The sequence below is a fragment of the Pithys albifrons genome, chromosome 7, assembly GCF_047495875.1.
Source record: "Pithys albifrons albifrons isolate INPA30051 chromosome 7, PitAlb_v1, whole genome shotgun sequence".
Taxonomy (NCBI): Eukaryota; Metazoa; Chordata; class Aves; order Passeriformes; family Thamnophilidae; genus Pithys; species Pithys albifrons.
The window spans coordinates 7,559,203-7,576,889 of record NC_092464.1 but is presented as its reverse complement, the minus strand read 5'-3'; the positions used below and the strand labels follow the sequence as shown (position 1 = coordinate 7,576,889).

At 47.1% G+C, this 17,687-nt stretch overlaps 1 protein-coding gene across 11 annotated transcripts in view; it reads left to right on the top strand.

Moving 5' to 3' along the window:
* The first annotated feature begins 15,376 nt into the window (after positions 1–15,376).
* KMT2C (lysine methyltransferase 2C) overlaps positions 15,377–17,687 on the top strand; it is a 193,399-nt gene continuing 191,088 nt past the window's right edge. For 10 of the 11 annotated variants that reach the window (XM_071560791.1, XM_071560795.1, XM_071560794.1 and 7 more), the window contains exon 1: positions 15,377–15,772. In XM_071560791.1, the coding sequence (XP_071416892.1) occupies positions 15,591–15,772 (182 nt within the window). In that variant the 5' untranslated portion in view covers positions 15,377–15,590. The remainder of the gene's footprint in view (positions 15,773–17,687) is intronic. The other variant, XM_071560785.1, reaches the window with a different exon arrangement.

Below are 17,687 nucleotides of genomic sequence, written 5' to 3'. Positions count from 1 at the left end.
AATTAATTCCCCATGTAATTCCATTGAAATCTAGTGTATTAACTGAGGCACTGCATTTATTTAATCCTGTACCAATATTTATGAGATGAATTTAGGCCCAGAATATGTTGGCTGACGGCCTTTTATTGAGAGATGAACTGGATTGCTTTACTGGGAGGACTCCCCAGCCACTGGGAGTGACACTGGGGAGTGGGGAGGAGGAAGGGGAAGAAAAGGGCAGAACAGAGTGTCAAGACCACAATAATTAATGCTTAGTGAGGCAGAAAAGGAGACAGACTCACAGGACAGCAATTCTAGCATTTTAATTCTTTTATTGGGGAGTTTCAAAGTCAAATCTTTGGCTTGAATGCAGCTTTATCTACACAGGGCTGTGCCACAAGGAATTTATACACTTTCTGTTATTTAAAAATCAACAACCAGCATTAAATTGTCCTGTCAGAGCAACAAGAGTCCTGCCACGGAGTGCTGTGGAAGCAGGGACAATACAGGTGGGAAAATTTTTTAAACTTTACCCATTTTAGATTTTAAAAATACACCAGACATTGTTATCACAGCACCAGAGGCCTGCAAAGGGGAGAATAAGAGACAGTTCATTTCAATATAGAGATGATGATTTGGTTATATTTGAAAGTAATTAGAGATAATAGAGCTAGAAAGGAGCTGTAAAAGATTAAAAAGAAAGTTCCTCTCCACAGAAACTAAGGTAAAAAGATGCAGACCCTTCCAGTGTTTTGCATTTCTGTTCCAAGTTATTTAGAAGTTCCTTAGGCTGAAGAAAATGCCTCTTACAAGACACAGATTTTTCACAGTGCTTTAACTTAAAGATAAAAAAATATAACTCCATAGCTTTAAATAATGTGGCTTGTGATGCACAGAAATGTGCTCAGCCAAGGGATCAAGAGTCAATAATGGTTTCTTCAGCTTTCTATAGGGGAAGCAGTTTGGAAGCAAAGTGTCAGTCTCATGGAAATTACCACATGGAAATTACTGCTGGATTCAAGGGCAAAATTAATAACAGGGGCAGTGTAGAGGCAGTGCAGGATCAATTGAGCTTCTTTAGTTCTTCGAAAATATTATCCAATTCATGTCTCAAATTTATATTTGTGAAACTTAAAGCCTCCCTCTATTCTGTTTAGTCATGTAGAAGTTGAGTCTCAGAGACTTCTATCTTTTCTTTGCAGTTCGATTTTGACACAGCTTTTTGTAATTTTATTGCCTCCGGGATGGATTACACAATAATATAGGGCAAACAGAGAAGGACTTTTGGGAACATCAGTCTGGGACTGCAGAGAAGTTTTGACCAATGTGCCCACACAGCACTCACACTCCACTCACTGCTTTGGATACTCCTTCAGTTCTGGGTAGAGTTCATACTTTTAGTATGAATTAAATATACTGTTAAGTCTTTGATAATCTGGAATTCCATTTAAATATTATGCCTCCTTCAAATCTGAATTGTTTCTATTGGGAGCTTGTTTTTTCCAAACTCAACAGCTGAGTATTTTTGGTTTGTACATCAAACCTGCACTTGGCACATTTTGGGCTCCTTAAGTCAAATCAGCCATTTTCAATGTTATTGTATTTCCATATTTGAATTTGTTTGGTTGTTTGCCCCTTTGTTGCTGCACTGGCAGGGGTGGGTAATTCCTTGTTTCTTGATGGCACTTTACGAAAGGGAAAGACTTCCAAGACTGGATGTCAGAACATTCCTGGTTTTACAGGTTTTTAAGCACAGACATGGCAGTCTGTGGGGACTAAGGAGTGCTGCACACCCTCCAGCCCCATCAGGCTGGGGGTGAACCCTGAGATGCTGCACAACAAAGTAAATAGGAAAATGTGCATGTCTGAGAAGAGAATTATCACTGAGGTATAATGACTGATATGCTTCCCTGGAAAATGCAACATGGTGCATTTTTTCCCCCCAATTCCCCATTTCCAGGTCCAAATGTTCAAGAATTACAGTTTGACCTTCAAATTCATAAGCCTGCCAGAAAAATTATATATGTGGAGCTCTTTTACAGTGCTTTCTGGTTTTTGAGCTGTTAGGGTGCACCTGGGTCACACTTGCAAGCTTTATACTCTAACCATTAGGACTAGAAACTTACTTTAAACTAAAGAAAGAGGAAAGCTGAGTTTCTAACCTCATTACACAACTGTAGTAGCTGGAGTGTAAGTGAAACATCAAACATCACAAGACTTGTGATAAAATCATGAGTGCTGACAACATCAATTTAGAGTAGGAGGTGGGATAGCAGGGGAAACTCAGGGCAAATGGATTTACTTTTTATCTTAGTGTTTTTACAGGCTGTCTACTTTTATCTTTAATCAGAAGTTTTCAGTGGCAGTTCTTTCTTTGTGTGTCTGTGCATGACATTAAAAGGTCACTTCTGCATTAATACCTGATGCCATTTGCTAACTGCATCTTTCTATCAGAGATTACATGAAAAGGTGGGTGTGCTGATGGTACACCTGGTGCTCATATCACAGCAAAGAGGTGTTATGGAAGTGCAGGTCAGGAGTGCATGGCTCAAACAGCATTGGGAGGAACTCCAGTCCCCTGTTGTGTGTGCGTGTGAAGAATACAGGATGTTTCCCACAGTTGTGATATTTACTGCCTGAGCAGACAATATTGTATTGAGAATTTACCAGTAAAGCTCCACATTCTTTGTGAAATGGGTTGTTTTAAGGCATTGATTGCGGGATCTTTTATGCCTGAAAATTACCTCAACGAAAAATAACATAGAAACTCACAAAGCTAGGTATAGTTAAACCTTTCATTATAATAAATTGGCTTCAATTAAACTGAGTAATTAGTGGATCACTATGATTATAGATCAACAAACTGCCTAGATCAAGAACTCAGGTCAGTCTTAAGTGATGCCAGAGTGGCAGTTCTTACAAAGTGGTCAGCTGTCCCTCCACTCTTAGAGGTGGTTTCGCAAAACGTGCCTTTATGGTTTGAAAAGCTCCAGTTAGAGGGAATTGTGCAGTCACCAGTCCTTTCAACCACATGCAAAGGCTTGTTGGTGGCTGGTTTCTTGGTCACCCACCTGCTGCCACTGGTCTGATCTGTCACTGATCTGAGAAATGCCAGGGCAGCAGAGTGGCCAGTTAGGAGGCAGCTCCAGCACAGCGAATACTTCTGCTCTCTCATGATAGTCCTGGGATTTAAAGAAGGAGTTAAGCCTGGTGCAAATGGCCAGTTCACTTCAGCTGCTTTGCACAACACCAAAGGTACAAGCAGAGAGCAAACAAGTGAATTTCATGGTGACAAGCCAAAGTATTACATATGACATAATGCTGATATTATATATCTTCCACTCCTTAAACCAGCTCCAGTCCCATTTGGGCGGGATCGAGTTCTTTAGTTCAAGGATGATTACGTTGATCAGTGGAAGAAGAGACACAACCCCTGTGTGAACCCAGAGGAGGTGCTAAGGGTCTGTAAAATGTGGCCTCTGTCGCAGCACAAGGGATTCAGCCCAGCCCTGTCCCAGCAGGAGCAGACCTGAGCCTGGGATCGGTGCTTGCTGAGGAGGCAGCAGGGCTCTCCAGGCCCTCTGCCATGCACCTTTTGTCCACCTCTCAGGCCCAGTATCAGCACTGCTCACACAAAGCTATAACTCTGCTCTCTGGACTAATATCAGTGCTAGAAAGGAGACAAAGGCAGAAGTAAAACAGAGGAGGATCTCCCTTAAACCTTCCTCCTCCCCTCCTCATCTCAGAGGCGTATATTGAACAACATGTTTTCCCCAAAGAAATGATGTTAAGCCAGAGTTATGTAAAGAAATCAGAATATTATAATTATCTCCCCCAAAGCATTACAAACCCAGGAAATTCAAGACAAGTACTACACAATCTTTCAGGATGGAAATGCACTATTTGGAAATCCAGGTAACCTCAAGTTTGCTCTGACATAATATATAGTCGTGTGTAACTCACAAGCATGAGAGAATTTCACAGTTCATAGTCTGAATTTAGAGGAAAAACTATTTTAGAAGAGAAATTGGTTTTACGAAATATATTTCAGTCCATTTTTATTCCACATATTGCTACAGACACAGGGTCTGACCCGTTGGTTCTCATACAGGTAATGTGAGGTCTGGTCTGATTTGACAGATTTCATCTTTCTACAAAACTCAACTACAGAGGTCAAAGAAGGAAATGCTTTGTCATGTCTGCCTGCTTTCGTGGGGGAGCATTGAGGTTAGCCTTCTGCATGTAAAATCTTACCACAGAGACAGAAAACAAGATTGGCTAACCACAATGACTTGACTCAAAGAATTAGCAACCCTGACATAATGGAGACATTCCTGAAAATCTGAAGTCAGAGTCCTGCCTACTTTTTGGAATAAATAGCAATCCAGAAATCTAGGGCAATAAAACTCCATAAGCATCTCAGAATTTTATTTCAGCCAACGTCAATCTTCCTTCCCTTTCAGACAAGCTAAATTACACTGGTAAATCAGCAAAGTTAAATCAGTCAAACCAGCTGAATGCAAAAGCTGAGGGAACAGACCAAATTTGTTCTGTGTATGCTGAGAGAAAGGAGAACTGCTCATGAAGTTAAACCTTAAATAAACATGAAGCCTTAGTAGGGCTACACAGGGAAAAGGAAAGACTACAGTCTAAAACTTCTGAGAGGCCTCTGATTAAATCAACAGGGAAGTAAGAAAAGGACTTGGGTTTCTCTGCACTTCAGAGGCTGCAGCTTATGGAGCCAGAGCTGTAAAGGAGATGTCAGACTTAGCAAGAGGACAGGAATAGAGCCACGGCATGCTGGGACTCACCACCCAGGAGCATTCCCAGTTTGATGGATTCCGTAGCTGACACTGATGGAATGACACTGTTGGAGGTGCAGGATCCAGCTCGTTCAAAGCATCTGCATAAACCAGGCCCCGGCAGCACAGGCTCTCCTGGGACTCACACTGCTGCCCTCCTGGATGTCACTGCAGTGGCTGAGGATGTGACATCCCTGCCTTCAGAGCACAGGACCCTTCCTGCAGGGATGGCAGACACAAATGTGTGCTGGTTGCCAAGTCACTGATGCAGCAATTAAACTTCCCTGTTAGTTTAAGCTGATTTATGTTAAAGATACCAGACTGGGAGCAGTATATGTTTGGTTCTGCTGATCATACTGCAGTGAGAACTGGGTAATGGAAGCTCCAGCAGCTGAGAAACTGATACTCATGGAAATGCTGACCACACTGCAGGGTCATGCCTCAAACTCTGCCAGACTCCAGAGATTTAAGCACTCTTTTCACCAAATCCAAGGACGTGTCTTACATCACCTACATTGCTCCCACACAGACCTCTACATTTTCAGCTCCCAAACGACACCTGACATGGGTTTTGAGTGCTCCAATACACTCTTCCTCAAGCTTGCCACATCTGTAGGAATAGAATGTCTCACTGCTTTGTAAGTGTAGGTACCTTTAATCAAAGCAAGTATTAGAGAAACTATAATAAAAGAACACCCGTGCACACATAGACAGCAGAACCCAGTAAGAAATTCATGATTTTCTCCTCCTGTGCTGCTCATCAGCTCCAGGAGGCCTGTTGCTGTTTCATCCAGTGAGTGAGCTGTGAACTGCCTGTGGCTGGGATCCACCATCCCCATACAATGACTTTGATTGAGGTTTCCTCAAGGAGTGGCCAGAGATGTGAGATTGAACTTCCCTTAATGCAGAGCTCAGAATAGATCTCCCTCTGCTCTGCTCACATTAAACAAGAGATGGCTGAACTTATCTGCAGAAAGCAGCTGAAAAAGAAGGTGGAAAGGCGATAAGAACTTGGGATTACTCATTCTTTCTCTTGGAATTCCTTTGATTTCCTCTCACAATATGATATGGTAGAGGTGGAGCAGGTCTAATAGATCAGTGAATGTATCTTACTTGAAGAACAGGATTAATATCTTCCCACAGCTGTCCACAATGAAGAATTCTTCAGTTGCCAAAATAATTCTGTGCTGAATAGCAAAATCCACAGGTGGAAAGCAAATCACAGTGAATTTACTTTCTGGGGTGCTTAATAACTGCACGTATTTCACAGCAGCATCAATCTCTCAAACCAACTGAAGTATTTTTTCTGTGGTGCCCTCCTGCCTGTTGGCCAAAGGGATCAGAATCCTGAGTTCTGTCCCTAAAGGCTGGATCCACACCACCAACTGGTGGGTTGATCCTTGCCAAGACATATTTAGAGGAATTATAAAAATCCCTCTTACAGAAGGGAATTATATGTGACTTAGGCAAAACAGGCATTCCATTTATAAATATAATTACTTCTGCCATTCCATCAAGAAAAAGAATGTAGTAGTGAGGGATACAACAGAGACAATTATTTATATGTTGACACTTACAATATAAATAGAAAACAGATCCAGCTGAAACTAAGTGGGAAATGAAAAACCATGAGAAAATATGTAACTGAGATTACCAGTTGGGAGGATAACTTACAACCACTTCAGTGCACTCTTTCCAATGGAAGTACGGTCCCTCATTTTGCTTTATGTTTGGATTGTAATTATGTGTGCACTTTACAACAAATGTACAAACTCACTTGGCATTTATTGGCAAGTTATCCTCTTTTGGCTGATGCCGTTGAACACTACAAGGCGAGCACTCGCCTGCAGGGTAAAGGAGGGAGCAGGGGATGGCTTGAACATAGTCCCTCTGCTTTAGTGAGCTGTAGCACGGGAGGAAAGGAGTGAGTGTGCCTTTCACACTTACAAAGAGTGACTGGATGCAATATTATCATCTGAGGAATGATTCTGACCCCATTCATACACACACCACCTTTTACTCAGGCTGCTTGTCTGGGTATGTCCATTACTGCATGTCTTCTGCTTTAGATTTGGGAAGAATATTTTTATCCAGCATCTTCACTCTTAATATTAGTGATTTATCACATATGGTGCTCTATATTTTCACAAAGCTGTAAGATACCATGGTGATGAACACCATATGAGAACCTAAATAGGAGAGAACAAGATAACAGAAATGAAGTCCCAGCAGATATAGGGCTTTTGCTGTTTTTAGAGAAAGTACCTCAGCTGGATGATTTTACTCTGTACATAAGAATTGTAAGGAGTTCCATAATAGAAAACTGTACCGTACTTGACAATGTTGTAGAGAGAAAACGAAACCTCCTGTTTAGTTTCTCTCTAGACTTTAATTAGGATTTTCAGATCAATTTGGAGAGATTGATTATTCTAGCTCCTTTGATCATACTGATTTATTACTTTGATTTAAGAAGGCAGGAGAAAAAAAAGTAAGAACCACAAGTATACCCTTGAGTATATATATGTATATATCTCCCCATACTTCTGATAGGAAAAGAGCCCAGATTCACATAGCCTTGCAAATTTGTCCAGTCAATATTGCAGCTCCCACACAAAATCTACACACTGAATCGATTTGGTAATGAGAAACTAATCACATTTTACTTACCCACCCAAACACTGTGATAGCCTGGAGACACTGCAAGCCTGCTTCAAATGAACACCTCACTGCTGGGCTGGGCACAGCATTGCTTTTCAAACAGCTCTGTCCTCACCCATCTGGATTAGGACTGCCACTGGGAGAGCCTTCCCACTGCATTCCTGGATCCAAAGCAAGGATTTTTCTGAAATGTGGTGGGCAGGAAATAAAGGGAATTGTCTCTGGGCACTGGTATATACCACATATTCTGGGATATAACCCTGGGGGCTGCTGGAAAGAGTAACTGTGTGATACTGTGAAGGTCCAGTGCTGAACCTGAATTTTTGGCTCCTGCTCTCCCGTGGGAGACAAGCAGAGAGGCTGTGGGGAAGCCAAAGAGCTGGCTGCAGGCTGGGCATCCCTGGGTGCCACTTCATCCTCCAGGCCCAGCGCTGCAGGGAGTGCCAGGAGGGTTGCAAGGAATGTGGGGAGATGAGAACAAACAGCTCCTGATCTATCTTCCCCTGAGCAACATAGCACAGGTTAAATTAAAAAATGCATTGGGGAAAAGGTTGTTTCTGCAAAACTGGTCACTGGCAGCCAGGCCCCCAGAGATGCTCTCCTTGCCTAAGGATGAAATGGGATTATGATGGTAATATTTGCTGCACTGTAATTAAGGTGGTGTCAGGGCTTTCATTAAAAACTGTGGTTTTGTTGAGGTGCTAAAGCTTGAAGAAAATTTTTGCTTGAGGCTGAAACATAACATGGTCTCAGCCAGAAAACACATGCACAACCTTTATTATATATGTAATTTAGAATCTCCGTATAGTCTTGGCTGTGAAGCCTCTACTATTGTTTCCATATGGGTATGCAGCTAATTGGTTTAAAAAACTAGTTATTAAAGAAGTGAAGGACTGAATTCTGCCTGGAACTCATGCATGTGACATGTCCCCATTAATCGTCTGCCATTAACTTCAAAAACCAAAGGCCAAATGCTGCCCTTCTCACTCAGACACGTCATGTTGTTGCAGTAAACAGCTGTAAACAGGACCGGGCACCTGTGTCCAGGTGTTTACCTCCCTACCATCCAAGGCACCTGCCTCTCCCACATTGTAACAACTCCACTAAAAGTGAGCCCATCTTGTCTGAGACAGATTAATTCCTTGCAAAACTGGCAATATACGACAAATTTATTTCTACTAATAGTATTTAGGTTTCTATTATCACAGCACCCAAGATCTCAGATAAGGAACCAGGACCCCTCTGCTCAAGGTGCTGTGCAAACCATGGAATAAAAACATAGTCTTACTAAAAAAAATGTAGGATTGCACACAAACAACTCCTTTCCCCAGTTTCATGGCCTGATTTGTATTATTTCTGTTAAGTAATCTGAGTTTAATGCACCACTCCTGCAAACAGCAAACACTGCTCAGACATTTATTTAACTTTCTGCACGATAAAGTCCTAACTTCACAGCAATCTATTGTCTCTCCCCAGAGGTGCACGCAAAGGGGCCGGCTACTGCCCTGGGTGCTTGCTGCTGGTTCTGGGTTTTTTCCATCCATCTGCAGTGCAGCCAGTATTTAGCACGTACTGGTTTCAGCTACTAATTTGATTTATACTCAAACAATTAGCATTCTACCTGTTCAGATCAAAAGAACTATGCAACTAATAATATGTCATAAAAGATTATTTCTCTATTGCACACCACCACATAGATGTCAAAGCTAAAACTCAGAATATTAAAGTTTATAAAGTACAGTTTCATAAATGTGTAAACCAGACAGGAATTCACAAAGAATGTTCCCAAGTAACTTTTGGATACTTTATGTGACTTCACAGGGATGCTAAAAAGATACAACATAACAGAGCCCAGTTCACAGTTCCTTCTAAGAACAAAAGATATAAATCGCTAGTTTAGGAAGAATTTAAGCATTTTGCAAATGTTTAAACACAGAACAAACTTGATTCAGGAGGTAGTTGTCTTCAGTGAACCTATTCATGCATCTAGTTACTTATCTGCCTAATTTAGCATCCCCAGAATCATGGCCTAACATTGTTTGGAGTAACAATGAATTTCAGTAGAAGGCATCAGATACCACTTGTCAAAATAGGACGATTCAAATGTAAACAACTGATGCTCCTACTAAGTGCAAACATGTGTAAAATTAACATTCCTAATAGACAAAGCTTCTCCACATAGGAAGGCATTATTAATAATATTACCAGAGGTGGGCAAGAGTAATTCCTTAAGTGGACAAACTCACTCAGAGTACCTTTTTTAAAATTTTCATTTACATGAATTAAACAAGTTAGACTTAATCTGAGCAGAAAAAAGCCAGAAGATGTCAGAATGAGTGAATCTGCATGAGGGTTATACCATAACCACTCGTTTTAAATTCACACTTTGGCGTGCACAAAAAGAACATTTTCTTATGAAGATAAAAGCCTCCACGTGTAATAACTAGATATACAGACAAGCCCTAGGGGCTTGCATCTTGAGCACTTAACATTTTTGGCCTCATCTTAATGGATAAAAAAGGTGTGCTTCTCAGTCACATTAGCCCAGTCAAAGAGGCTTAATACGATGAAAAGGCCTTGGGCTCTGGTGAGGCTGAGGTGTAAAGGTGTGAGGTGGCACATCCATCGCTGCGTGGACAGTGCTGCCTTTAGCACCCACTGAACTAATCCAGTGAAAGCAGGCAGGAGTCGGGGAGCCTGGGCTGTGTAAGGCCCCTTTCACACAAACTCTGGATCAGTTTGTGTGGGGAGCAGCTGCTGGACAACAGAAGTCAGGATATTTCAGAGCAGAGAGCAGGTGAGAAAACCTGAACTAGAATGAAATGTTTTTTCCTCACAGACTGTGAGCTGCCTCCGAAGAAAGTAGATGGATTCTGGCGGACTGGACCTCCACACCACCAGCCCACTGCTCCAGAGCACCTGATAACTGGAATTCTCTAGCTGTCTGGGAATGCTGCTCAGGATAAGAAGCGAGGCTTATTCCCCATCATCTGCAGCTGAGAGCATCCCACCAAACTGCTGGGAAAGTCACCATTGCTTAAGGGTGTGTATGTCATACTCACTATCCAGGCTGTGCTGTTGCCCAAAGTAAGGCAGGTCTATGAGATGGCAAGTAAGCAAAACTGATTAAAAGAAGAAACAAACATTTCAGGTTTAAAACTAGACTTCTACAGTGCATTCCTTAGTATACAACAATTAACCTATGCTAATATTTTTTGTAGTCCAGCCAAGTTTAGTACAAATTAACTAGGAATCACATATTTGTATGAGGTAATCCTGCTTTTGTCACTTGATCTAGACTTTGTCTAGAACTCTTTTAAATTATCTTGTGCTCATTTATTTAATTCTGAAAAAACCCCCCAAACAGTACTTTGGCTATTTCTGAACTACTTGGCTGAACAGGAATGCAGATGTAAAAAAAATACCATGGGCAGCTGATGTGGTTACTGCCCTGACTGCCCATTGCACCTTTATCCTGAGGTTTGCTACAAGAATAGCCCTGTGGGATATGGACTGACACCAAACTCTCCCCAGTTTTCAGAGCAGCACACTCAGGTAAGCAGATGTTCAGCACAGTCAATTATCAATTAAGCACAGGTTAGGACAAGGGGTTCAATATACCGAACACCTAAAACGTTAGCATGTTGCTGATGTAGCCTAAATGAAGCCTTTGTGAGAACTTCAAGTTCTCTGCAGCGGGAACACACATACGAAGAGAACAAAAATTAAACTATTTATTTGCTTTATGTAGGGTGATAAAACTGGCAGAGTTCTGAACTAACGACATAAAAGAGAAAGTGTGTGGATCCCATTCCTGATAGAATTTGGAATACTTTTCTCATTATTCCTGTTACATACACTGCTTTAGTTGTATATGGTATTTACACACTAGTTGTCATTTTCCTTTAATTACTTCTACATCAGGATCATTTTCCATAACTAGCTGATTTAAGACAACACCCCATCTTCAACATGTTCTATTACGAACATTAAGCACACTGGGACAATCTGAGATGTTTTGAAGTTAAAACCATTAGCATGCCTTGTTTAATCAGTACTGCAAAGATCTCACATTTCAGAAACAACTCCAAAGCCACAGAAATGTTTATTTTAAGGAAGGCTAGAATGTAAAATTCTAGTTAAAAATTTCAAAGTTGCCTGCCCTGAAAAGTTAAAACAAAACAAAACAAAAAGGCAGGTGTGTCAGCTCACCTGAGTTAGTTTACAATGGACTGGAGGATCTCTTAACATTCAGTAAAGCAGAGAACCTGTTCATTCAATATTACATATTTCCTGTAAAAATGTGTGTTTTCCAGACAGTGATAATTTATAATAGGTGGTTAGTGTGGCCAAGGTATAAACATAAAAATTTTCCTGACAGAACTGTTCAAATATCCTGAATCAACAGAGCACTCCCACATTGGATTTATGTTTGGTGACACGTCTACTAGCTTGTCCCTCTACCTTCTCCAAGTGATAGATAATGCTTGCAAATACAGGTTCCTACAATTCCATCTCTGCTTCAGGTTCCTGCTCACGAGTGTCTCTCAGTCCTACATAGTTCTTCACACCTTTGATTGCCACAGCAGTGGCTGCAGCAGTTCACAGCGCAGACCTGCCCAGCCGTGTGTGGACACATAATGAGATAAGGAACAGCAGTAAAAGTCAGGGGCACAAGTCTCTTACCTCGCTCTTGTGCTAGACCATGCTACACCAAAGCCAACTCATTTCATATTGTGTTAGCTACACATAGCTAATATATTTAAAAAAGGGAGAAAAAATTAAAATCACACATCTGTTTTTGTATGAGACAAAACCTGAAGTTCAACTTCTTACAGATGGTCTAAAGGTGTTAAAAAAATGTTCCCATGGGAGGCCAGGATGAACCATGCAAGGAAAAGTGAATCCAGTGATTTCACTGGACGTATTTCTGCCGTGGGCGGTGACAGTTATTCCCCAGACACCAGGCAGTGATCTGAGCCCACGGTGTGCTCACGTGTCACAGCTCCAATCAATTTGCACATGCAGAGTGGCTCTGACACATCCTAGACTCACCCAAGCCGTGGCGCATGTGCAGCGGATCCGCACACGCACAGCCACTGTTCCAGGAGATGGCCATTTTTTTAGTAGACCAGATGGCAACCTGGCAACTCCAGCAAATGCCACACCAGCAATCCCACTGTGCAAAGGCTGTGGCCTTTTCCTTCCCTCTCCCTCCCCTTCCTTGCCTTTTTTCTCTCTGCTCCACCCAAGTCTGGGCCTGTATAGTATTAAATATTTTCAGTTAAATTAGACTAACTTAACAAAATTCAAAGACACTTTCCTCTGTTAGACAACATGTAAACAGATTAACACCCCATACCTGAAGCTGTATGAGCAGTATACCCATGTTGTCAGTTGCAGACTTCATAACACAAATGTTTAGCTCAGGATATATATTTTAATTTGGCATAAATGAGTACATTTTCAGTGATAGGGCCAAGAAGGTCACACCAACAATCCAGTTGTCCGTGCACGGCTGAGCAAAAGAGATTGCTTTCTGTAATTGTATATGTATGTGTATAGACAAAGATAAATGTGTTATTTTTCTAATATATTTCATACCTTACATAAAAATGTCACAAAGGTCTAATTTAATTACTCATAAGCCCAGAAAATGAATCAACGAAGGCATGCTATTATGAAGTAGTTCTGAGGAAAACAGGCCAGCAAAAGTCGTATTTGCCAGCACACCTATGTTAATTTAGTACTCTGAAACTGACAAGTGAAAAATTTGTGAAGGAAGAGAAGTGTTTTGGTCTGGAGTGTTTTGTGTTTATTTTTACGTAAAAACAAAACAAACAATTCAGCGACTAACATCAGCTCCTCCTTACTTCCCTTCCTCGTTGTACCTCCGCGCTATCCCGAGCCATTTCATCAACTGGTATTCAAACACAGAAACCCAAATGCCGCTGGAGAAACGCTCAGAGCGGGATGTGTTTACCGGGAGCCCTGGGGGCTATCGCTTCCCCACCGCGTCTGCAAGTCCGGCGAAGTCCCCAAACCCCCCCGCCCCAAACGCGAGTCACCGCGTTCCTTTTCTGCCCGTGCGCCCCGTTCCATGATTCAGCATCTGCGCACCGAGACCGCTCCGTCCGCACCCGCCGCTCCAGCCCCGAGAGGGAAGGAGGAAGGGGGGGAGGGCCGGGCTGGGGCCCCGCGGCGGGGAGGGCGGCCCCGGGGGTGCCCTCGGGGCGGTGCCGGGCGGGGGCCCCGGGCCAGCGGCTGCTTCGCTCCGGCCGCCCCGCCGGGGCCGCTCCCGCCGCCGGGGCCGCTCCCGCTGCGGGCGCCGGAGCGTGTCGGGGCAGCGCCCGGGAGGAAAGTCCGGGGGCGCGGCCGCTTCCTCGCCCCGTGGCCGGACTTTTCTCCGGCTACGAGGCCGCGGGCACTCCCCCCCGTCGGAGCCCGAGTCCCTGCTGGCCTCCGGGACACGTTAAATCCCGTGTAATGAGGCTTAACCCCGCCCCGCAGTCGAGCGGGCAGGCAGCCAGCCGGGCCCCTGCGCGGAGAGCACCCCCCCGCCCCGAGCGGCCGCAGCTGTTCCAGTCGGAGCTGCTGGAAAGCGGCCACGCTCCCCAGACTTTGTCTCCCTCGCACACAGCGCTGAACTCTGCTCCCTCCCTCCTTCCCTTCCCTTCCCATCCCATCCCCCGGGGCGCCCGCGGCTCCCCCACCTTCCCCGCCCCAAGCCGCAGCCGCACAGATGGGGGAAGGGGATGCTCTGCCGCCTCCCCGGGGGCTCCCGCGGGTAGGGGGGAGCGAGCGAGGGCCACCGGGCTCCTGCCGCCCCACCGGGGGCTCTTGCCGGCTCGGGGGAAGCGAGCGAGCCCCGCCGAGGCGAGGACCGCGCGCTGCCCCCCGGGGCCGCCGTCCTGGGGAGCGCAGCCACCCGTGCGGGTCAGGCGAGGGGGCTACGAAGCGGCGACTCTCATCCAGACGGGGATTTTTCTTTTCCACGGGGAAAATAAATAATTAAAAAAAAAAAAAAGAAAAACAAGCCGAGGGCGGGGAGAGAGGGTGCGGGGCGGCCCCCGCGGGGCGCGGTGCGGGGGATGCTCGGAGCGCCCCGTCCCGTCCGGGCGCCGCTCCGCGGTTTCCCCGCAGCCCCAGCCCAGCCCGTGAGGTCAGTGTGGCGGCGGATGGGTGTCTGCGAGCGCCGGGGACGGGCGGTGGGCGGGCGGGGCAAGCGCAGTGTGGGGCCGCGGCAGGGGAGGAGAAGGAGGAGGGCGGGCGGTCTCCGTGTCTATGTGTCGCACTGTCGGGGGGGAAGGGAGGCGGGGAGGGAAGGGAGGGAGGGGGTTACACACCAGGGCAGCGCCGGGATCCCTTCCCACCCCGCGGGGAGGGGGGCAGGGCACCGCCTCCTCCGCCTCCTCCTCCCCCCTCCCTTCCTCCTCCCCCTTTTTTCACCCTTCCTCCTCCTTCTTTCCCCAAAGTTAAACTTCCTGCTCCCGGCCCGGCTGGGAAGGGGACGCGGAGCCCGGCCGGACTCAGCCCCTCGGCACACACACACACCAGCTGGAGCTGTCAAAACTTCCTCCGCTCGGCCTCGGCCCCCGCCGTCTCCGCCGCCGCCCGCTCCTCCTCCGCCCCCGGGGGCTCGGCGCGGGGGGAGGGCGCAGGGCCAGGGTACAATGAAGCGGCGGCCGCCGCAGCCGGGCAGCGCCGCAGCCGGAGCCGCCGCCAGCGCCCGGGGCCTCTGAGCGGGGGCGCCCCGCGGCGGGACCAGCCGCGTCTCGCTCGCTCGCTCGCTCTCCTCACCTCCCCCAGACCCCGCCGAGCCGGGGAGGGGGTTATTGTGTGTGAGACCCTTCCTTCCTTCCTCTGCGCTTTCTCTTCGCTCCCTCCCCACCCTCCCCCCCGCCCCCCCACCCCCCCACCCCAGCCCTCCCCGCTCCCCTCCTCCTCCTGCTCTCCCCATGCTGCTCCCCCTGCTACCTGTGCTGGTCGGCGGCGGCTGAGGCCAGCGATGCGAGGCGGAGGTGGAGGAGGCGGAGGTGAGGAGGAGAGGAGCCGCGGGAGCAGGAGGAGCATCGGGATCCCCATCACCATCCTCATCTTCATCCTCATCATCATCATCATCCATGTGTCTCTCTCGTCCTGCTGACTAGGATGTCAACGGAGGACAAGAGTCTGGTGGTGGCGGTGGTGGAGCCGCCTCAGCAGCAGCAGCAGCAGCAGCCCCCCGAGCCTGGAGCTCCCCCCCCAGCAGCAGCAGCAGCAGCCACAGACAAAAGACCTAGGGGCCGGCCTCGCAAAGATGGCGCTTCCCCTTTCCAGAGAGCCAGAAAGAAGTAAGTTCAGCGTTTGTGTGTGCGAGGCAGAGAGGGGCCGGGGCAGGCGGCCAGGCGCAGGCAGAGCTGTCAGTGGAGACTCGCTGCTCGTCGCCCCCTCCCTCTGCCTAATGCCATTTTGAGAAAGGCCCTTCTTTCTTCTCCTCCTCTCCCCTTTGCACTTTCTTCCTTTTTCACCTTTGTCTTCCTCCGCCTGCTCTCCCTTTTCCACTTTTCTTTCACCGTCCCTGTTCCTTTCTTCTCCTCCTCTTTCGGAGTTTCTCTTAAGCTCTTCCCCCTTCACCCTCTTCCTCCTTTTCCCTTTGCCTCTGCACCTTCCCCCTTATCCTTTTTGGGTCCGTTCGCTTCCAGGACGCTCTGCTGGCTTTCAGCGTCGCCCTGGGTACTCCCTGTGCTTTGACGGTAGTTCCTCGGCGCTTTCCCCCGCCTTGTTATGCCCCCTTCCTTTTATTTTTGGGAAGGAAAACACGATTCTCGGCGGGTGGCGAGGAGGGCACCCCCCTCCGCCGCCCGCGCACACAGCAAAGTTGCGGCAGGAGTTTCTGTGCGGCGCGGGGGGAGCTGTCAGCGGCCGCCGCTCCGAGGGGACGTGCCGGCGGAACGGTGCGGAGGACAACAAACACACGGAGGGAGAGGGCGGAGGGTGCTTGGTTCCCCGGCGCTGGGAGCCTTGGTTCCCCGGCGCTGGCTCATCTCCCTTCACCGCGGCCTCTCCCCGCCGGGGGCGCGGGCGCTCCCCCGCCCCGGCGCTCCCCCCGCCCCGCCGAGCCGCTCCCGAGGGGCCGCCCCGCTCGCGCAGCCCCGGGCGGGGATCCTGCCATGCCGAGCGCCGCTGCCCCGCCGAGGGGCCGGGGGTGGCCTCGCTGCGGATGCCCGCGGTGCGGAGCCAGACCGGGCTCGGGGAGAGGCCCCCGGCGGCCGCTTCCCGGGAAGCGCCTCTGCCGCGCTGGCTGCGCTCCCCCGCGGGTTATTTTTGAGTAGGATGGAGCTTGCCATGGCATAGCTGATGGCAGCGGTAATAGGACAGAGCTGGGCAGCACGTTTGGAGGGGAGCGTCGTGATGTGACCGGAACAGCTTTTGTGCCATGGGGTCTGTGCGAGCCTCGGGGTTCAGAGGTTGTTCCCTTTGTTTTGGGTCACTCGCTCGGCTTGACATACTGGGTGTGTTTGTCCTGGTGAATTCCTGACGCTTCCCTGAACGCCCACCCCAGACCTCACTGCCAGTTTCCGTGTCTGAATCATTTCGGTTGGAAAAGACCTTTAAGGTCAAGTCTGACCATGAGGTCACAGTGGAAGTCCAAAACAGGACAAGGGGATTCTACTGGGCTGGACCTAAACACACGCAGACTATGCTTTCCTCCATTTGTTTTTACACGTTTTGTTGTTGTTGTTTTTGTTGTCATTGATGAAAGTTTCCCTTCAAAGATTCTCATGTCTCGCCTGGTTTTGGTAAAGGTGCGTTGTTTGCAGCTCCCCCTTTTCATTATCTTACCTATTTGCTTGATAAAAATTTCATAGACTGATCATTGAAAGTAGCTGGCAAACATGTACATGTGGTAAAGTTCCTGGATTCATCTTTTAAGCTTAGTTTTATATACTTCAGTTTTATTTCTACACACAGAATCCAAACCTTACATAGAAAACCTTTGAATGTTTTGTTTTAAAGGAGTTTGTGGGAAGAGAAATGGAGATGCAACTGAAATGTACCAGGCTGCGGGAAAAAAAGCTAAATAGTGTGAAAACTGACATACCTTGTTAGACCAGTTTGAGGCTGTGTATATGTTCTTGAGGAAAAGTGGGTGCTAAAGAGGTAATTCCTTGTCTTCAGTTAGGTTTTTGGTGTCATGGGAATGTTGTTGACTAGTTTTAGCAGGAAATAAAATTTTCTTGTAAAAATAGGTACTTATGCTGACAT